The sequence below is a fragment of the Rhinoderma darwinii genome, chromosome 3 (assembly GCF_050947455.1).
Source record: "Rhinoderma darwinii isolate aRhiDar2 chromosome 3, aRhiDar2.hap1, whole genome shotgun sequence".
Classification (NCBI taxonomy): Eukaryota; Metazoa; Chordata; class Amphibia; order Anura; family Rhinodermatidae; genus Rhinoderma; species Rhinoderma darwinii.
In genome coordinates, this window is record NC_134689.1 from 400,472,863 (window position 1) to 400,494,911 (window position 22,049).

A 22,049-nucleotide genomic window follows, 5' to 3' on the forward strand; every position below is an offset into this window, starting at 1 on the left:
CGCTCCTATATGGGCACACGGGCCGAAAATGCAGGTGGCTGGCCGTGCCCGTAATCATGGACCGTGATGCTGTGTGCATAGGGTCTTTAGACTTTGCAAAAAAAAATACACCATGTTTTTCAGATGCTGCAGTTACTTCTTGCACTTGCTCCCTGCAGTGCAGCCTGTGGCTCTCTAGCTGTTGTGAAATGCTCTGACAGCCACAGGCTGGGAGTTGTAGTTTCACAACAGCCCAAAAGGCTACAGGTTGCAGACTACTATTCTGCGGTTGTGCAGCTCCTACCCTGCATAGCCACATCTCAGACAGTAAGGGTATGTTCACACGAGGTCTTTATGTCCGTAATTGACGGATGTATTTCGGCCGGAAGTCCCGGACCGAACACACTGCAGGGAGCCGGGCTCCTATCATAGTTATGTACGATGCTAGGAGTCCCTGCCTCTGTGTGGAACTACTGTCCCGTACTGAAAACATGATTACAGTACGGGACAGTTGTCCTGCAGCGAGGCAGGGACTCCTAGTGTCGTACATAAGTATGATGCTAGGAGCCCGGCTCCCTGCACTGTGTTTGGTCCGGGACTTGCGGCCGAAATACGTCCGTCAATTATGGACGTAATGACCTCGTGTGAACTAAGGGTAATAAGAGTGGAAGCAATAGAGATTGAATATGCACAGAACAGTCTTGGTGTGTACAGTTTCACAACTGATATTTGTTTTATGGCTCCAATGTATCGAATATAAAATTAAAGCAACTTAGACTATATTTTTAAACAAAAATACAACTTTTTTTGTGAATACAGCTCCCATGCAAACCTGTGTGTGTCCATGGTTACAGACTACAAGCAAACCCTTCTGTGTAGTCTGATGCTGCACTCATGCCCCTGATAACATACAGACAGGGAGCGGAGTAACATGACTGCAGGATCCGACTACACACAGGATTTGCTTGTACTCCGTAACGAAGGCGACCCACAGGTCTGCACAGGAGCTGTATCTTAAAATTGAAAGCTTTGTATAAATTTAATTCTTTGACACATTGGAGCGATAAAAAAAAAAAAGCGGTTGCACAAGTCTACACACCCTTTAAGCAGATTATATTGCAATCTATTACTATTTCTTTTTTTTTTCCTTTGCAGCTTCCGATTTGCCCAATGCAAACAACTCTTCCTTCCTGGACCCCACAAACATCACACTGAACCCCATGGAGATCCGAACCTTCCTTGCTACCGTGCAGTACAGAAACTATGTGGATGGGGGTAGCTGACGGCAATATACCTGAGACAGCAGGAACCCTCCCCCGCTGGCATCCCTATGCCTTACAATGCAATGTACTCTGTGTAACGGGGCTCAAATAAACTCTTTTCCAAAGAAAAAAAAAAAATCTCAAACTGAAGTTTAATTTATCCTCCGGGGAAACGTAGACGTAAAAAAAACAAAAACAAGAAAAGTCCTTCCACAGTCCAAGAATTCTAGCTTTAGCAGTTGTGCCGTTGTCTCTGTGCAGCAGCTGAATAAAACCACAGCGCCCTCAGGAGGATGTGATATCGTCTGACTCAGGGGCGTCCTGTGACTCACCGTCCACAAGTGAATGAGAATAACGGCAGCTGTCGCCCAAGTCACAGCAGCCCTGGAGAGAAAAAAACATGAGCAGAGTAAGGGCCTGTTCACATCACCGTTCGCTTTCCGTCAGGTGAACCCCGCAACGGAAAGTGAAACCACAGCTTCCGTTTCCGTCACTATTGATATCAATGGTGATGGAAACATCGCTAATGGTTTCTGTTCGTCACCATTCCGGCAGGTTTCCGGTTTTCCGACGGAATCAATAGCGTAGTCGACTGCGCTACTGATTCCGTCGTTACACCTGAAACCATTAGCGATGTTTCCGTCACCATTGATATCAATAGTGACGGAAACGGAAGCTGCGGTATCACTTTCTGTTGCGGGGTTCACCCGACGGAAACCTCACTGTGATGTGAACAGGCCCTAAAAGTCAAAGGCACAATTCGATACTAGCTTATATTTTTTTTTTTTTCAGGGTTTAGAAAGTTAAGGGGGTATTCCCAGAATAGACATTAATCACCTATCGCTGGAACCCGAACAGATTGTCCCAAGCCCCCCACCCCCATTGCAGTTGACTTTACATTGGAGCAGCAACACTCATATGTTCGACCGCCACTCCATTAAATATCTATGGGACCGCAGCTCCATTCAAGCACACTCAGTGAGGACAATGGGGGGGGGGGGGTGTAGAACTTGGGGGGCCCCCCCAGAATAAAGTAATGTCTATGGCCACGCACCTGCTTGTATTTCTTGCACGTGAACTGTTTGAAGCTTGTATCTTCTGGGGCGGCTTTTCTCTTGTTCTGATAATGTTTTCTCCTCTCGTCCAGAGACGTTGATATTCCTCCCCTGTATAATACAAGGAGGCGGCCAATCAATGGCAGCGATTCCAGTATATAAAAAAAAAAAATACAGACCTGGAACCTATGGATAATTAGTGGTAGTTTAGCAGCTGGAGAACCACGGGTTGCAGACCGCTGATGTACCATTCACCCAGAGCATTGATCTAATGGAAGGGACTTTGCTGCGTCTTCCATTCGCTATGTCTATAGGCAGTCAGGAGCCTTCCTAGTAGTTATCGCTTGGTACCAATCAGTCCTCTACTTCACACCCAGAGCGGCATGGAGTCCATCAGCATTGTGCTGACAGACACAGCTGGGATCGTATGATTCTCTTCCCTCTAATCCAAGGATTGCCTGTTAGGGTATGTTCACACGCACAGTTTCCAGGCGTATTTTGGGGCTTAAACACCTACAAACATCTGCCCATTAAATTCAATGGGGAAAAAAGGCGTTTAGTTCAAACGGCTTTTTTTTTTTTTTACGCGGCTGTTTTAAATAAACGGCACGTAAGAAGGAGCATGTCACTACTTCCGCTATATTTGGAGCTGATTTTTATTGTGTCACTGGCAAAACTCAAACGTTTTTGGCTGAAAATCAGAGGCTGTTTTTCTTTGAAAGTAGCTTCGTCATTTTCAGCCGTTTTTGATTTTGCGTTTTGAACATACCCTAACAGACAATTTCTGAATGCAGCTTTGGTTGTGACTGGAGACCTCACAAAACCTGATCACAGGTGCTGAACATTATATGTAGAGTTGAACTGCAAAATAAAGTGGTGGCGCTAGCATGAGACTCATTGTTTATGGTGCCAGGTGCACCCAGCATGGTAGTGCCAGGGTCCGGCCTAATAAGGTAGCCGCTTCTCTAATGCTCGGTGGCCATCAGTGACTGCAGTTCAGGTAACTGACTATATATAATTACCCGGCTTTGGCTCGAGCTTTAGGTCCCCAGTTGGCCTCTGGATTTTCCTGAAATCTCTTTAAGCCCAACTTCCGTGAGTTTGGATTTGCGTCTTGTCGAATTTCAAAATTAGCCTGAACCCTGCAAAGAAGTCGCACAGGACAAAGCAAAGTGACCACCTCTCCAAACACCGATGTTATAACGTGACCGCGTAATACACCTCATATTACGCACCTACCTGGGTTCTGTACCGAGGATATGATGCGCCGGGCTGGTCTCTGAGAGTTTCTCTCTTTTGACCGGATTCAGTTTCTCCTGTTGGGGACAGAATCTATTAAATATCTATCTCTAATACACAATACAAAGCAGTAACCTTCATGTGAACGCGCCCTCATATGTACACGCGGTAATATCCTTTAGGCCTCATCTACACGACCGTATTGGTTTTGCGGTCCACAAAACACCCTTGTGCATCCGTGTTATCAGGACTCAACAATTCACCAGTATTGGCGAATCCACAAATCCGGACCGTAAAATAAATTGTCCCACGATTTTGCCGTCCGGATTTGCGGCCCCCGTACCGATCCAAGTCATGTGCATGGGTCCGCAATAATAGGGTCGTGTACATGAGGCCTTAATCTGGCACTTTGTTCTGGTAATCTGGCCCTCCATTGATGTATATATTAACTCTACAGAGCCATCCTGACAGGTCTCCCCTTTAACACAATTGCTTTCCTCTACTGGCACAGCGCTCCTTCAATATAGGTTCCGCAGCAGCTGAGGCAGAGCACTGCATAATACTGCTGCAGAACCTAAGAAGGGAGGGCTAGGTGTCAATCACTGATTTAAACGCAGATCTCCCTTCTCTACCTAAAAGAGGTTCTGCAGCAGCTACATGGTGTATTACAAGCTGCTTCTGGGAAAGCTGGATGATAACCAATAATGTCACCCAGATTTTCCCAGACTCCTGAAAGGCCAATCTGCCTATATCACTGCATAAACAAGACTACAGGACGTTAGAAAACCCCTATGGCGGTCACATTAGTCGTCGCGCTGCTTTCCCCGAAACAAGATAAGCCGCTGAATCGAATTTGGAAGCACTTGATGGAAAACGACGACTTGTATTTACTGCTGGTAGAAATATCATGTAAAACGCACTCACCCAACACCTCATTATGTCCCAGAGAACGGAGGGCGGAGCGTCGGTTTTTATGGCGTTCTGACAGGCATGTGACAGAGAGACCTTATACCCAGCATGCAGCAGGGCAGACCTGGAAGACAGAGGGTTAAGTTTCTGCTGTACACATAAATGAAGGGATTCATGAAATTCAAGGAAATCAATGGCTCACCTGAACTGGAGCAGCGATGGCGTGTTACACCGGACCGTACTGCTCAGGTTGTCCAGCGTGTAATATAACGGGATATTCAGCTCCTGCAAAGACATAAAGTCAAAAAATCCATTTCTGTCTTACCCCCTCGTATTGAGAAAGTTGTGAAAACCATTATCGCGCTGTCAGGGGTTGTCATCCAGCTTTCCCGAAATCTTTCAAGTTATACAATAGTGGGAAATATATCCATGTCAGATTTGCCACAAGGGGGCGCTCTCTCTCACCTCAGTCGCCATGCTTAGCATTCCCTCTATTCTGTCGGAGGTCTTGAAGCGTTTTGGATTTCTCTCCGAAGCGGCCAGGACTCTCTGTACAAACGTTACATCGTGAAGGGGCTCAACCCAGATGGGTCCTCCAACCTGAAACACGATGACACTATTACAGGGGGCGGGCACAAAGCGGACGGCCATAATGCGATGAGCGGTCTCCCTACCTGATGCTTCTGATGACAGAATTCGCAGCTCGTTCCTACGGGTGGGCCGGTACCAGCGGAGTACTTCATACTGTTCAAAGAGAAAACCATTAAATATTACATCTCTATGTAAAGCAACCGTCAGTCTCTTGTCTGTATTTGCTATGCAGATCTATTGTTCCCTGTTATCAGTCTGGCTGTAGTGTTCTTCAATGGGATATTTAGTGGCATGGTCTACTTGCAAGAGGTTTTCTGTAAAGCATTCATATAGATCCCTTATAGATACCTTATCAGTCAACTCACTTATTTCCTTGAGCAACAGCTCTCCCCATACGCTGCAGATGGTACGTTCCACAGCCCACACAATTGTACACCAAGGCTTGTTTACTACAGAGAGAAGGGGGGGGGGGGAATTTTATTAACTTTATTGGTACTACATACATTTCTACAGTCTTTGGAGTAACACTCACCTGGCGGACAATTTAACCTTGGCCTGTCCGGTAAAGACTCGCACAAATACACGGATGTAAAAGTCGGCGGAAACGCTGAGCAGAGGAACAATGTAACGTTGGTAACAATTGGCGCGCAGATCTAAGCTGTGTAAGAGGATACGAAGAGCCTGTGGAAGGCAGAATCACAGGCAGATCGTGAAGGGATCGCAGAATCCATGAATAAAAGACTTGGCTTATTAAGCCTTGTTCATACAGTGCAGATTTGCTAGAGATTTTTCATGCAATTTTTAAACCAAAACCAGAATTGGATCCAGTACAGATCTATAAGGCCTTCCTTTATATATTTCTACTGTTTATGTTCCTTTCCTGGTTTTGGCTTAAAAAAATACATGAAAAATATGCACTGTGTGAACATGCCCTTACACTCACCATGGAGAAAGCCAGCATATGGCGCCACCTAGAGGCTTTAAATGAAGGCAAACAGTCTAACACCCCCTCCCCCCTCAAAAAAAAATTATGACAAGGTCCAGGCCCTTGTATTGTGCTGAATTCAAATGTCTCTTCACCTTCTTAAGCCCAGATGACAAATACTTCCCCCCCCCCCCCCTTCCCTTGCAAAGTGCGGTTTTCCAAAATGTCATGGAGCAAACCTCTGGCCCTACTCACCATTTCATGGCAGAATCTGGACTTTAAGGACATGGAACCATATTTGGCGTAACACGTCTCCCCATTATTACCTGCGAGCACGGCCATGTCAGTGCAAGTAACACAGAGCAGCCCTGCAGAGGAGACCCAGAGGTAAGATTGTTATATTCACGGGTTACACTGGGCATCTGTGCATTTTAGGACTTATTTTACCCTACGCAACTATTATGGTCTTTTGGACCTCCCACAGTTCAGAACAAATGTTAGGTTGCTATAGCAAAGAGCGCCACCTACCTCCTTCACCGACACTCTGCACCCCTGCATCCAGAAACATGGCAGGGCTTCCATAGGGATCCAGATCTATAACATCAAAGCGATCATGTTTTCCCATACTGTTATACATCAGCATCCTATAAAGGAACAAGCAGGGAGGGGGGGGGGTTATATCCTCCATTCAGTTACCCCAAAAAATGAGATGCAGCTCCTATAGTAATAGTTCTAGGATCTGAAACCGTAATAAACCTTATTCTTTTCTTGTTTAAATCCAGAGAATAACGAGGAATTCTCTTCATACAGCCAGATAAACAATTAATTTCTGACTACCTGCAGCCACCACTAGAGGGAGCCATTGATCTTTAGGCACCTGGATTTATTATCGACTTCAATCAGACCTGTAAACATCTAGTAAACTGATGAACTCCCCCTAGTGGTGGCTGCAGGTACATGGCATTTTAGTAATTTTACACTGTCTATCGTTTCCAGGTTACAGGTTCACAAGGAATAAACAGCCATCATAACTAATTCCAGACGCGGTGAGTCAGTGATGAGGCTTGTTACATATAGGCTGCGTTCCTATAAATATTCAGCATGTAATTGTAATGCTCCTATGTGCCCGGCTCCAACCGTGAGTGGATGTGAAAGATGCCAGGGGCACAGGTTTCTGTGTAAACAGCTATAGACAGCGCTCCAATATATTCAATTAATGACCCATGTGCAAAAGTGCCATTGTTATAAAATAGGAGCCTTGGTATATGGGTATGTTCACACAGGGCGGATATCCTGCGTTAAAGTACACAGAATACACACCCAGGACCCCGCAGGGAATTCAGGCAGAAAAACTACACCAAATTGTGGTGCAGTTTTTCGTCCAGAATGTCCACTTTTTCGCAATGAAATACGTTGCAGAAAATCCGCATATGTGTGAGCACTCTGGATTGGTGCAGGATATATCAGAAAGTTGCCACTTATGAGGAAGCTTTGAACCCCTTTAACAATTAAAGCACCACAACCCTTTAAGTTCCAGGTTTGGTATACCCGGCACCTCACCTGGCATCGCTGTAGCTGGCAGTCACTAGGTGCTCCACACCATTGAACTGTATGTTTCTTTTGATCAGCTCCACCGCACTGGCAGAGAAGTCATTGGCCACAATGCTCTGCAGCCCCGGAACCTCACGGGCGAAGCGGATGGAACGCAGCCCAGATGCCGCCAGCCCCTCCAGAACACGCAGACCCTCCTGACAGAGATCGGGGGGGGGGGAATATTACATAGATTAAAAGTGAGCGGAGATAAACAAGTCACATACAGGTAAGGATTAATCATCACCTTTAGGGGCATCGGCCTAGTGGTGCTTTCCCCTCTCTTAGGATGATTTGCTATTCAGGAGCCTTGGAAAGATGGGTGACAAACCATGTGGGAGCTGGAAGGTCGGCCATATTATATGCTGGTCACCCAGCGCCTTCCCTGAGACTCTACAGATGTTTTTATTTTAGGGAGTAGTGCTCTTTAACCCCTGGGTGGTCCACCTATACAAGGTGGCATGGGCCAACATTGCGTAACAGCAATTTCCTTTTACATGATCAAAGGGGGGTCCCAACTCAGTCTCTCCCTTTTGCATGCCGCAACCAGCATTGATCGCGGCACATAAGTCGTTATACTATGGCTATCAGAGGTTTCTTTGATTTCTGCCGTAAGAGCCGGGCACACAATTGCCATGACCGGTATATTCGTCAAGGGGTTAAGAGATGCAGCCTAATACAATTAAGTTATATTTGTAATACCCTGGACTTTGGTCCTAACACTATGAGGAGTATTAAAGCAAATTTTGACTGGGACATGAGCGCCTAAACAATTAAGGGTTAACCTAAAAAGGCCACAAGAAAACCCACTGTACAACCCCCACAAACTGGAATTTAAAGGGTACCTGCAAAATTGGACAGCTCGTTAGTGGCTCTTCATTAAAGTTCCTGACACTGCGCCACCTGGTGGTCAGCTGATTGGGAAGTCCCACCTTGTAGATGTCATCGTGTCACTTTAATGAGTACTCACCGGACAGGCCTCTCTGACAGTCACAGTGCGTCTCTCTGCAGGTGCAGGGTTATCCTCAGGGATGACGCAGTCCTCTCCATTGTCTGATAAATCTACCACCACTTTCTGCTGCTCCCGCTCTCCCGGCACCACAACTACAGAGGACGACAAGATACGCATTCAGCACTAGAGCCACTAGATGATGCCACCACGGGACAGCAGGGTCACATTACCACGGCCGTATACAACACGGATTTGTGGTAGTGGCAGCGCTTATGTTACATATTCAAAGGCCCCATGCACACGACCGTATTTTTCATCTATCTGATCCATATTCATTTATAGTCATCCGTAAATCATCCCCATATATACGGAAGGGTGTCCGTAAATCCGGTCCGTAATGCATCCCCGTTTACGGTTCTACAACAAAACAGGAAGGCATCTAGGGTAATCCCCTGGTGTCACATATCAACGCTTCCATGATTACGGAAGCGCCCATAGACTTCTATGGGGAGTCCGTGCCGTAATTACAGACAAAAAAAAAAAAAAATTCTATCATTTCTACGACACGGATATTCATCCGTCAAAATACGGAAAGGTGTGCGTAGCCCATAGAAATGAATGGGTACGTAATTATGGATGAAAAATATGGTCATGTGCACGGGGCCTGTGTGTGTTTTTTTTTTCAGTGTATAACATCCAATGTATATTATTTTAAACCAATAGCAATGTCTGGCCTCTTAGGACGCTGGGTCATGTTTTGCTTTCCTCTATGACTGCGGTCTCCTGCCTACGGCTCTTTAGATGTTGCAAAACTACAACGCCCAGCGTTCCCTAAAACCCTGCGTTCTCTACAGCTTTTAAGGCTGTCAGGGCATGCTGGGAGTTGTAGTTTTGCAACATGTGGGGAGAGCCCTGCTGTATAGTAACGCCTGGGTGTGTTCGAGCATACTCACGGTCAATGTCTTTCTCCGCCAGCCGCATACGAGCAAACTCTGTGACGACAGCACAACTGTGGATAGAACAGAGAAGATCTTCACCCACCATGATGTACACACTATCCCGCCTCCATCATACAGCGTTCCCAGGCAGCTTGCCCTTAGACTGTAAGCTCTGCAGGCCAGGATCCTTCCTACTGTTTCCACTTACGTCAGGTCTCTGTTGAACTCCTGCACCGGGTTATAAAACACTTGGTTGGCGCTGGGATAGATGACCTTGGCTTTTCCTTCTGTGATGACGGTCTCTTTTTGGGTGGGTGCAGCCCTCTCCATCATAAACGAACACGAAATCTTTATTAGAGTTCGTAACTGGAAGAATGAAGACGTCTGTGGAAGAGACTGTAGTCTATGAGCGATGGCGAACATCAGTCGTATCTGGAAGTGAAGGGGAAAAGAGACCGCCGTTATCCTGCAGGTTCTCTCTCTGTGATTAGAACAACTTTATATTACAGGTATATATATATATATTAGGGCTGGGTGATGACCTAAATCAGAATCACGATTAATTGAACATGTAACCTCGATTGCGATTAATTCTTTAGACCAAGCCCCTTTTTGCATACTACACCATTGAATTAATATTTATCCCCTGAGTCTGCTGTATACTACTTTATATAATATAACCCGTGACACTGCCCCCACACAGTATAATGCCCCCATAGGTGCCCCCACACTGCATAACGCCCACATAGGTGCCCCCACACTGCATAACGCCCACATAGGTGCCCCCACACTGCATAACGCCCACATAGGTGCCCCCACACTGCATAACGCCCACATAGGTGCCCCCACACTGCATAACGCCCACATAGGTGCCCCCACACTGCATAACGCCCACATAGGGCTCCCCACACTGCATAACGCCCACATAGGGCTCCCCACACTGCATAACGCCCACATAGTGCTCCCCACACAGCATAACGCCCACATAGGGCTCCCCACACAGCATAACGCCCACATAGGGCTCCCCACACAGCATAACGCCCACATAGGGCTCCCCACACAGCATAACGCCCACATAGGGCTCCCCACACAGCATAACGCCCACATAGGGCTCCCCACACAGCATAACGCCCATATAGGGCTCCCCACACAGCATAATGCCCACATAGGGCTCCCCACACAGCATAATGCGCCATAACTGCACTCCACAGTATAAAGTCCCCCATAGCTTCCCCCACATTGTATTATGCCCCCAACGGCGCGCAACGGGAGCAGTCGCATGACTTGAGAGCTCCGCTGTGGTTCCGTGCTATATTGATCCTGTGAATATCCTGATCGTTCCTTACCTTCATCATTACGTCCCGGAGATCCAGGCAGCAGTCGGGTGGTAAGAGTGGAGTTATGGGCCCCACGAGAGGTCAAACGGCCACGGAAAAGCTACAGAGCTATGCCCGGGAAGATATCAAAGATGGCGGCCGTGCTTCCCTGCAGCAGCGCTCAAAGGGCAGTGAGACGCCTGGCGGGACGACATCTTCCTCAGCGGTGGTGGAGGAGACAGAGCCGGAACCTACCCCGACAGAGGTGATGAACAAACTCCTGGCAGCCATATCAGCATGCAAGACCTCGCTGACCGGTAAGATGGAGGAGGTGAAAATTTATATAGGCCTCATCAGGCAGGATATGCAGGCCTTGAGAGAACGAGTGACACATGCGCAGGATAGAGTGTCTGGGGTGGAAGACAGGATGGCGGCCATGCCACGTGCGATTACGGATCTGGAATCCGTGACGGAGTTATTAAAACAAAAAAATGATGATCTGGAAAATAGGCTGCGCCGGAATAATATCCGGATAATAGGAATGCCGGAGAAATCGGAGGGCCAAGATCCGGGCGAATTCATATCTAAGTGGTTGAAAGAGATACTGCCAGATGCACCCTATTCGCAGGCCTTTGCAGTAGAAAGGGCGCACAGAGTGCCGGCAAGACCACCTCCACCTGGGGCCCCTCCGAGGCCGATGCTGGCCCGGTTGCTTAATTGTAACGACAGGGACATGATCCTACGTCAAGCCCGCCGACTGCAAGGAATTAAATATAATGGCGTTGCTATATCCATATTCCCGGATTTCTCGGCTGATCTACAAAAGCGCAGAGCTACGTTTATGGCAGTGAAAAGACGGCTGAGGGATCTCAATATCCCATATTCTATGGCGTATCCTGCAAGGTTGCGGGTAGTGGATAACGACCGTTCTATCTTTTTTAATTCTCCGCTGGAGGCCGACGATTGGGTGAGAGGGAGGAGATCGCCCCGCCGCGTGTGACCCCTTTGGAGGGTGAGGATGGAAAGTGCTGGAATTTAAGATGATGCTGGAGTTTCTCATGCGCCTGATGCAGGCTAAAAGGTTTTCTTTTTGCTGGTTGATCTCCTGTGTTTAAGGAGGGATTCCAATGTTATGGTACATCCAATTTGTAGTCTTATCCGGCGGGTGGATAGATCCGGAGGCCCTGAAAAGGGTCATTCTTATCCTCCCCGTTTCATTTGAATGGACTGCCGGGACTACCAATCTGTCACCATTCTGTTCATGGAGCTTGGCCTATAGTGGGAAGGAGTGATCCGGCCGAAGTGAAGAAGGGGTCCCAGTTGAGAGACTGCAGGAGAGATCCGGGTATATGCGCAGGAAGCATATTACGGTTAAATATTACTGATATATTGTTTACACTGCTGATTGATTTATAGTCCTCCTGTACGAATTTATGGAAAGGGCTTGAGAAGTAATATGGTGTTTTAAGATGTAGATAGGGAAGGATACGTTAACACTGCCTAATAGCACGGGACCTTCCCCGTTACTCTTTGGTGCCACGAGGAGGGCATGATTCGGCAATGGCCTATGTATCATCTCGCATTGCCGATACAATTTACTGTTTATATGTTAGTTCTGTCGTTTATGTTTTTAACGCCGTATTTAGGCGAAATTATACTCATTTATGAATGCAAATGTCTAAAAAGTCACACAGTACAAAGAAGGTGTGGAAAGGTCACTAGTGAAAGTATATTGATATTATGCAGGAGTCGGGAGCCATCTTCCCTCCGAGGCAGACATAGTTTCTGGCCCCACTAATGGCGTCTATACCGATTGTGTCTTGGAATGTCCGGGGGCTGGGTACCCCGAGGAAAAGGGCAGCCATCTTTGCATGTATCCGTAAATTTAATCCCTCTATAATATGTCTGCAAGAGACGCATTTAATCCCAGACAAAGCGAGATTATTGCGTAGACCTTGGATCCAATGGGCTTCACACTCTTTCCATACGTCCTACTCCCGGGGGGTATCGGTATTAATCCACAAATCCCTGAGGTGGGAAGCGGTTAAAGTTAAAGTGGATAAGGAAGGTAGATATGTGTTTATACATGCTTACATCGACACTATACCATTTGTATTACTGGGTTTATATGTTCCTCCTCCGGCGAATATACAGATTTTACATGAGGCTGCCGCATTTGCTGCCGCTTACCCACAAGCTACGGTACTGGGCATGGGGGACCTTAACATGGTCATGGATCCCAAATGTGATAGATTTAGAGGGGAAATGGATCGTGGGGTTGCATCGGTGGCTCCAACAGAGTTGAATTTGCTATTTCAAGAAATGGGTTGGATAGATATATTTAGGTGCAAACATCCGACTGTAAAGGTATACTCATGTCATTCTATCGGTAGGAATTCCCTGTCCCGTATAGATTATATCTTTGGGAACGCTCTAATGGTTCCGATGGTAACGGATGTTTCTTATGAAGTAAGGGGAGTGTCAGATCACTCTCCGATGGTAGCACATTTCAATCACCCAGGACCTGTGAGGACTGGTAGCTGGAAAATTCATCCATTCTGGCTCACCCTGATAGGGCCGCAGGATCGCATACCAGATCAACTGGAGGTTTTTCAAGATACCAATAACTCGTGTGATAATCTTAATATTTTATGGGATACCCTGAAGGCCTACCTTAGAGGCTGCTTGCGTTCTACAATCTCCTACATAAAAAGGGAAGCGGCAAAGGAAGAGGGTCAGCTGGCACAGCAATGTAAAACATTGGAGGGCGAGTATATAGGAAACCCATCTGAAGCGAATAAACATGCATGGCTGACGATGGGCCGTAAATACTTATTATTATTACAAGAAAAAGCTGATAGGAAACTCTTTTTTGCTCGGCAGACCTATTTTGAACTGGGAAACTAATCAAGTAAATTGCTGGCTCATTTAATTCACCATAGCTCTCAGAGCTCAGCAATACTTAAGATTAAGGACAGTCAGGGCCGTGAGTTGACTGATACCCCTAGTATAGCAGCCCGATTCACCCAATTCTATAGGGACTTATACTCCTCGCAGTCTACGTATGATTGGTCCGAGTGTGTGTCATACTTGGAGGACTTGAAATTTCCGCAGTTAGATGAGGCAGGGATATGTTAGAACTTGATATCACGGAAGACGAGGTTACGCAGGCACTGAGGGATATGTCGAAGGGTAAGGCGTCGGGCCCGGACGGGGTTCCATTGGAGGTGTATCTTCGTTACTCTGACCAGCTCATCCCCCCATTATGCTCTATGTATTCTTATGCCCGGAGGGAGGGGAAACTCCCGGACAGTTTCTATGATGCCACAATTGTAGTGTTACTAAAACCTGACAAAGACCCTAGTGAATGTAGTTCTTACCGCCCTATTTCATTACTGAATCTAGACTACAAGATACTTGCAAAGGTATTGGCAAATAGACTGAATAAGGTGATATTACAACTCATTCATCCGGATCAGGCAGGCTTTATGCCGGGGAGATCCACATCTGATAATATACGCAAGGTTCAAATTTTGGCTCAAATAGGAGAGGCACTGAAGGAGGATTGGGCAATGGCATCTCTTGATGCGGCCAAGGCCTTCGATTCCGTTGAGTGGGCATATTTGTTTGAAGCATTACAGAGGTTTGGTTTTGGCCCGATTTTCATTAAATGGATAAAAATCCTGTGTAAGTATCCGAGGGCACAAATTTTGATTAATGGTATAATGTCCCCTTATTTTCACCTCCGTAGAGGTACCAGGCAGGGGTGCCCTCTCTCCCCGCTATTGTTTGCAATAGCTATTGAACCTTTGGCGATACGTGTAAGAACGCACCCAGAATATAGGGGAATAGTAGTGGGAGGACGAGAGGAGAGGATTAGTTTGTACGCCGATGATGTGATATTGTATATGTCATACCCGAAAGACAACTTGGGGCTAGCTATTGAAATCCTGAACCAATTCGGTAGATTTTCTGGCCTACATGTTAATTGGAACAAATCATTTTTCATGCCCTTGAAGGAAGTGGGGTGGGCGGAAGCTGAGCATGGCCTGCAGGTAGTGTCGTCCTTTAAATATCTGGGTATTATCATAAACAGAGACCATAGGCAAGATCAAATCACCAACATACTGCCTCTGTTAGACTATATCAAGCTCAAATTCAGGGTGTGGGGGGCACTCCCACTGGCAGTGACGGGTCGCGTAAATTTAATTAAAATGGTTATTCTGCCAAAGTGTCTGTATGTTCTGCAGCACGCAGCCATACCGGTATATAAGGCCTTTTTTAAATCCCTACATGCATTATTCCCGGCTTTTATATGGGCATCCAACAGATCCAAACTTAGCTTGGCTACTCTGCAGAGACCTAAACAGGAGGGGGGAATGGCACTACCGGATTTGTTTATGTACTATCTAGCTGGGCAGTTGAGATATCTACAGCTCTGGACAGGGTCGGACCCGTTACCAATGAGGGAACAGCACCTCGCTACATATTTGCATCTAACGCACCTCTGGCCAGTGCTAGAAAGCTCCCCGGGAACTTATAAAAGAATGCTCCCAATCCACAAGGTGGCAGTGCAGGCATGGACGGCGGCCAAACAAATTCATGCATATGCAGATATACAGGTGGACATGCCACTATGGGATAATCCCCTTCTTCCGCATCTAATGGAGGGGCAGGCCCCCTCTTTCTGGGGTGGCCTTGGGGTGTTTAGAATTGGGGATGTGTATACGGATAATGCCATTAAATCCTTTGCGCAAATGCAAGAGGACTTCCAAATTCCTAGGGAAAGTTTTTATATATATCTGCAGCTGCGACATGCTCTCGCAAGTCAATACCCTAGGTCAGACCACGAATTCTCACGATTCCCTTTGATTGGAGTTTTTAAATCGCAGGGCCCCCGGGGGCTGATCTCTGCGGTCTACACGGCCCTTATACATGCTAAACTGGCCAATGTCAAAATACCGGTAAAAGATAAATGGGAGAGCCTGATATCAGATCTGACAGGGGAGGAATGGGAGGATGTACTTTCATCTCCTATGTCTGTATCACCGGCGGCAAATAACAAAATGATCCAATTAGCTATAGTTCATCAGTTACCTCACGCCGGTGAGACTGCATAGAATGGGCAGATATCCTAGCACTGAATGCCACAGGTGCCTTTTTCCCAGATCTGATTTCTGGCATATGATCTGGGATTGTCCAGTGGTGGCTGCCTTTTGGGGGAAGGTGTTGAAAGTGGTTGAGGAAGTGGTGAAGCAGCCGATCCCCTTTTCACCCAAGATTTGTCTATTTGGGGTGCTGCCTGAAGATCAGTGGCCATTCCACATACGTATTTTATTGCGAGAAGTGTTGTTCATGGCAAGGAAAACCATCGCACTTCGGTGCATGGATCAGAGACCTCCTAGGGTGACGAAATGGAAATCGTTGATCAACTCCATTATTCCATACGAGCGAGTATTATATAAGAAAAGAGGGTGTATTGGTAAATTTTATAAAATTTGGCAGATTTGGTGTGATTCACCGTGTACCCTGTATACTCCGAATAGATTTACAGACCTGAGGGACCAGTTGCTGCAACCTTGAGGAGGACGGATGTTGCATGATGGGTTACTTATAGGAATTCTATATTTTGTATGGAATAACTCAAATTGGCCTGGGAAAGTATTTTGCCCGCTGGGATGTTATTATGTTATTACTGAGGGTTAACTATGCGATCTATTAGGTTATGACATGTTAAATACCACCATAGCCATTATGCATCTGTGTTAAAAATTTGTATGAATACATAAATGTGTTTATTTTCTGTTATGTACTATGGACATTTGTATTGTACAATTCTTTCAATAAAACGAGTTTAAAAAAAAATAAATAATAATATACATACCTAATCCCGTTCCAACGACGAGTGGAGGAGATCCCTTTGCTGCTCAGGTTTGTGCGGCACGGCGCAGACAGGTGCGATGTCACTAACTCGCGTCCAGCGATACATAGTGAATGGTGGAGCAGGTCCCCTACTCTACCATTGGATTCAACAGTATCTGTGTCCTGAAGATGCAGATACAGTTTAAATCAGGAAAAAAAAAAATGCGGAAGATGACGTCTGTTAATTGCGCTGAATTACGTGTTTTTTTTTCAGCCCTAATTACAGGCCAAAAACTTAGACGATTTGATAATCTGGCACCATGCCGTGTGTAAGTGTCTCCACAGCTCCACACGTGTTCATGTCGGTGTCTGGTGGGGGAGAATCGGGCCCTTTTTCTTGCGGGACCAGTGATTGGTTACATTTTCAGGTACATATAGGTTTGTGAACAATTCCTATTTTGATGGAAATGCAGGAAAAATTGATTTTTCTCTGTACTTTTTTTTTTTTTTTTACACCATTCACGAATTTTCTTAAATAATGTTAGAGATTTATATAACAGGTTATGGTTATGGTTGTACCACCTATTTCTACATCATTTGGTGTTTTTTTAATTGCTAAAAATGTTGGTGTTACGTGATTGTTTTAATTCACTACTTTTATCAGTTTTCGTTAACATTTTATTCATTCTATAATGGTATGGAAATTAGGGTATGGATATAGATCGCGCACAGGGCACGAGGTGCCCGCCCTTTGCTGCTTCCCGTCAAAAACAAAGCATACAGAGGGTTAAACGATGGAGATCAGAGGTTTCTCTGATCTCCGTCATAAGAACTGGACAGCGACTGTACATTACAGCTGCTATCCTGACCGTACGTGCCCACGCAATCAGAGCGCCATAATAGTACAGTGCGGCTCCTCTGAGGACTTCTGCCTGCGCTGTACTATTACGGTGTGGGTCGTCAATGTGTTTTCCCACATTAATGCCATATGACCTATCAATCGGACACATGGTAAACACTGACCAATGGACATCCAGCTGCTGGGACCCCCACCAATTGTAAAGATGGCCCAATGTTGGCATGGAGGGATGGCCGAACATGCCAATGGGAGTTATGGAAACTACTAAGTGTTCTCATTTGCCATTCATTTCAATAACGAGTAGGGTTGCATGATGCATCGAAACGGTTTCGATAACGTGCACCCTGAAACGGTTCAATACCGTTATTTCTTGTATTTCGATACTAAGCTGTGCGGCCGTACAGTATAGTAACACATGAATGTTGTTAGAGCGGGGCTGCGGCTGCGTATTACAGCCACCGCTCATTAGTGCAGCGCCGGCCGCATCACCTCACGCTGACCGCGCGCGCGCACTTATTGTCAGGAGCGGCCGAAAATAGGTCGTGTGAACATACCCTTTCGAAGAGTCAATGTAAAAGCACAAACTTCACTACATGGCCTGCTGGGCTCAAATGAGTTCTCTGCTATGGATAGTCCCTTTTTGTGAGTAGGGTCCCATGATAATGGGGATAGATCACAGGGTGTCCCGCTGCTCGGACTTCCAGCGATCATTTGTAATATATGAAGGAATCGAACAGCAACTATACAATTTCCCTGCAGCGCCACCACAGGGGAAATGAGGCATTACACCGTTCTCATTAAATTAATCATTGACACGTATGTGCAGAATACTTTTTAAAGTTTACCCCCCAGATAAATCGTTGCAAGGAGTACCTGGGAGCACTGAACGGTGTGCAGAATAAACTGCGACCAACAAGAGGAGCGATGGCTTTAAAACAAGTAAATGTTTAAGGAAAGCGCGACTGCTGCAAAACTTTCCACAATTTAAATTTACATCTAACATACAATATCTCTGTACTTTGACTTGCTTATCTTTTATGAAATGTTTTATTCTCCACTCAGATCCAAAGCTGAATTAAGTATTTTTACTTTAGACCAGGTGGGCGTTGTAGAGGAGTGTATGACGCTGACCAATCAGTGACCAATCAGCGTCATGCACTTCTCTCCATTCATTTAGTCAGCGCATAGGGATCCTGCTAGATCACTATGTGCTGTCTTAGGGTATGTGCACATATTCGGGCATTTTTAAGCCTTGAATTACGCCTGAAAAGACGGCTCCAATACGTCGGCAATCATCTGCCCATTGATTGCAATGGGTTTTACGATGTTCAGTGCAGACCAGGTGTAATTTTACGCGTCGCTGTCAAAAGACAGCGTGTAAAATTACGCCCGCGTCAAAGAAGTGCAGGACACTTCTTGGGACTTTTTGGAGCCGTTTTTCATTGACTCCAATGAAGAACAGCTCCAAATTACGTCCGTAAAAGACTCTGCGAAAAACGCCAGTACATGCAAAAACGTCTGAAATTCAGGAGCTGTTTTTGCCTGAAAACAGCTCCGTAATTTCAGACGTAATTTGCATTGTCGTGTGACCATACCCTTATACTGACATTAACGTTACTGAAGTGTTTAGACAGTGAATAGACATTCCTTCCAGCCAGGACAGGATGTCTATTCACAATCCCGGCACTTCGTTAACGTTTCTGTGGTACTTACAGCAGAGCATGCGTAATCTCGCTGTAACCTGTCATTTACAGCGAGATCTCGCAAGATTACGCTTTGCTCTTCTGTAAGTACCAAACAAACGTTAACGAAGTGCCGGGATTCTGAATCGACATCCCGTCCTGGCTGGAAGGAATGTCTATTCACTGTCTAAACACTTCAGTAACGTTAATGTGTCAGTATCGGCACATAGCAAACAACGCAGTCACTATGCGCTGACTAAATGAATGGAGAGAAGTGCATGATGCCGATTGGTCAGCGTCATACACTCCTCTGTACAACGCCCACTTGGTCTAATGTAAAAACACGCCCAGTTGTCCATTAAGAAAGTCATTAGCATAAAGCTAAAATCGCTCCTAACGTTGTAAAAATAGAGTTTTTCTAAATAAAAAGCATTACTGTCACCTAAATTACAGCGCCCATCTCCTTATATAGGAGACAGGACACTTATAATGTGGTGACAAAAGAATTTACAAAAAGTTACTCAACATTTTAGCTGCTATAAAGCTCTGTTCACACTTGTTAGTTTTTTTTTGCTACATTAGGTGCATATGCCGGGTCAGATTTCCGCGTCAAACTTCATGAAATTCACTCCCCGTTGATTTTAATAGAAAATACGCTTCTATACGGACGTTGGGAACATTTCTAGTGCAGGTTTAAAACTACGTGATCTTTTTCCATGTGCGGACTAATCTGCATGCGGATCCATCAAACTAGAAATCCACAGGTTTCTTGGCAGTCCCGTGTGAATAGTCGCCACATACACCTATCTCTCTGTCAGAAGTTCTATATGTTGGATCTTTACTGTATCTATAGCGATGTTATTTACGGCAGAGCACATACATGAATATAACGGAGGTCCCCAAATTGTGGCTTTCCAGCTGTTGCAAAACTACAACTCCCAGCATGCCCTGGCAGCCGCAGTTTTTCAACAACAGGAGAGCCACAGGTTGTGGAACTCTGACAGAGTATACAGCTCCAATAACGTTCATTACACTGAAGTATAACCCCCACAGTACTCCCCGATATTATATAACTTCCCCCATAACGAAAAACCCGCGCTCTATCAGCTACCCCTTCATAAATTACCTCTCTATCTTTCACTACAGCATGTACACAAGGGCGCCGCCATCTTGCTACGCAGCTACCTATGAGTCACGTGCCGCCTTCTGACCAATCAGCGCCAAAGTCCGACGGAGCTCGAAGAGGGTCAAACGTTCTTCCAGCGCGTTTTGTTGTGCGAAATCTTCTGCTAATCGATGTTTTGTTACTGCTGTGGAACTACAGGTGCCAGCAGGCAAGAGGCCAGAGTCATGATCGCTTGTTATACATCGTAATTGAGTTTCACGGACAGATTCTTTACCCTAAAAGCCATTCTGTGCAATTCTCCTATAGTTGGGTGCAGTAAAATAGTTGAAAATAGTAATTAAAATTACAAGAGCATGGTATCATCGCCCATGTGTGAGCTGGGGGGGGGGGGGGGTCATCAATATGTGATTGAAGTGATAAACTGGGTGTTTATTTTTAAAATGCATTAATAATTATATATTCATACTATAAAATTCTGATAATCCGGCATGCTCGGGACCCCAGAGGTGTCAGATTATAGGAAGTATTATACTATAAATTTGGATATATAAATTAATACAGAGATATTGTTCCACTATTGAAACCATCCCGAAAAAATTGCCAGACGCTCAAATAAATTTCTGCTAATCTGGCATGACAGATTAGTGGTTTTCCAGACCATTGGATGCCAGATTTTTTTTCTGGACTGAACTTTTTACAGTGGCATCATAAAACTATTCAGGGGAAAGTTATGATATTAATTTTGCCCAGACTCCGGGTACTCCCCCCACCACTGTATTAGCTGGCACCGTAGCCCCATTCTTGAACTCTTCTGCCAGGGCAGTCCTGTTGATTCATTGACCTGGCGCTTTGCAAGGAGGGGGAATGGAGTACCCCCATCTATAGCCTATGGACTGTCAATTAAAGGCCTTGTTCATACAGTGAAAATTTACTGCAGATTTTTCATGCATTTTTTTATATGCCAAAACTAAAATTGGTTCCAGCAGAGGAGACCTAGAATACCTATCTTTTTTTTTATCTCCTCTTTTTAGGTTCCGTTCCTGATTATTCCGTTCCAAAAGCCATCTGCATTAAAACTGCACTGTGTTTATCTGTTTTTACCATGTTCATACAGTATGTTGTATGAAGGTTAACCTGTTTTCTTGGAGGTAGTCTAGAATGCCGGGTCGCAATGCTCTGCCGCGCCACCACGTGGTGAAACTGTATCAAGACAACCGGAATGAGAGTCTTCTGGGCTATCCGCTACGGGGAGCGACGGAGGACTGACTGGGCCCAGGAAGGGACTGGTGCTGGCTAGGGACAACGCGTCCTGATGCTGGTGCCCTGTGCTTGGAGGAGCAGCAGAAAGGAGCAGGGTAAAGGGAGAGGTTTAGCGCCAATAGGAGTAAGGATGAATGGTCCACCAGTGGTGCCTATTGGAGCAGTGGTTGACCTGTGTAGTAGTTAGGCCTGGGGCCTGTTCCTCCTGAGGGGATTGCGTTATGATGGAAGCCGGTGCAGGCTTGGACATCGGAAGCAGTAATGTACGGAAGGCTGGGAGCAGTTTTGGCAGTGGGCTGAAGGCTGGGAGACCTGTTTGAAACTGAGGAGAGAGGTCGTCTGCAAAGGAGTAAGCAGGTCTCTAAATGGTAGCAGGACGGCCGCTTCACCAAGCAAGATCTGGAGCGTGTGTCACATAGCGGATGGTGAGCTAGCAAAATGACCATTAGTGGTCTAGGGGATGATGGAGGCAGGCCGCGGATGATGGTGGTTTGCAAGTTTTCC

General features: G+C 45.9%; 2 protein-coding genes across 2 annotated transcripts in view; one reads left to right on the forward strand and one right to left on the reverse strand.

The window, feature by feature from the left end:
• MAN2B1 (mannosidase alpha class 2B member 1) overlaps positions 1–1,529 on the forward strand; it is a 39,514-nt gene extending 37,985 nt beyond the window's left edge. The window contains exon 24 of the mRNA XM_075859117.1: positions 1,135–1,529. Within this exon, the coding sequence (XP_075715232.1) occupies positions 1,135–1,262 (128 nt within the window). The 3' untranslated portion in view covers positions 1,263–1,529. The remainder of the gene's footprint in view (positions 1–1,134) is intronic.
• TRMT1 (tRNA methyltransferase 1) lies at positions 1,380–20,371 on the reverse strand. The gene is made up of 17 exons (XM_075859118.1): positions 20,286–20,371; positions 9,649–9,872; positions 9,456–9,511; positions 8,521–8,654; positions 7,521–7,708; positions 6,489–6,604; positions 6,216–6,328; positions 5,568–5,716; positions 5,401–5,484; positions 5,119–5,188; positions 4,910–5,044; positions 4,647–4,729; positions 4,460–4,568; positions 3,536–3,612; positions 3,319–3,438; positions 2,296–2,407; positions 1,380–1,625 (listed from the first exon to the last, which is right to left on the reverse strand). Exons 2-17 carry the CDS (start codon positions 9,861–9,863, stop codon positions 1,527–1,529), a joined length of 1,860 nt encoding a protein of 619 aa, XP_075715233.1. The 5' UTR covers positions 9,864–9,872; positions 20,286–20,371; the 3' UTR covers positions 1,380–1,526.
• Between the last annotated feature and the right edge of the window lie 1,678 nt (positions 20,372–22,049).

Excerpts from the sequence above, each read along its gene's own strand:
- TRMT1 (XM_075859118.1), bottom strand. The coding sequence starts at position 9,863 with ATGTTCGCCATCGCTCATAGACTACAGTCTCTTCCACAGACGTCTTCA. Across the intron at positions 5,189-5,400 it reads GCTGTTGCTCAAGGAAATAA|TATGAAGTACTCCGCTGGTA; the intron begins GTGAGTTGACTG and ends CTCTTTGAACAG. Across the intron at positions 4,730-4,909 it reads TGCTAAGCATGGCGACTGAG|GAGCTGAATATCCCGTTATA; the intron begins GTGAGAGAGAGC and ends ATGTCTTTGCAG.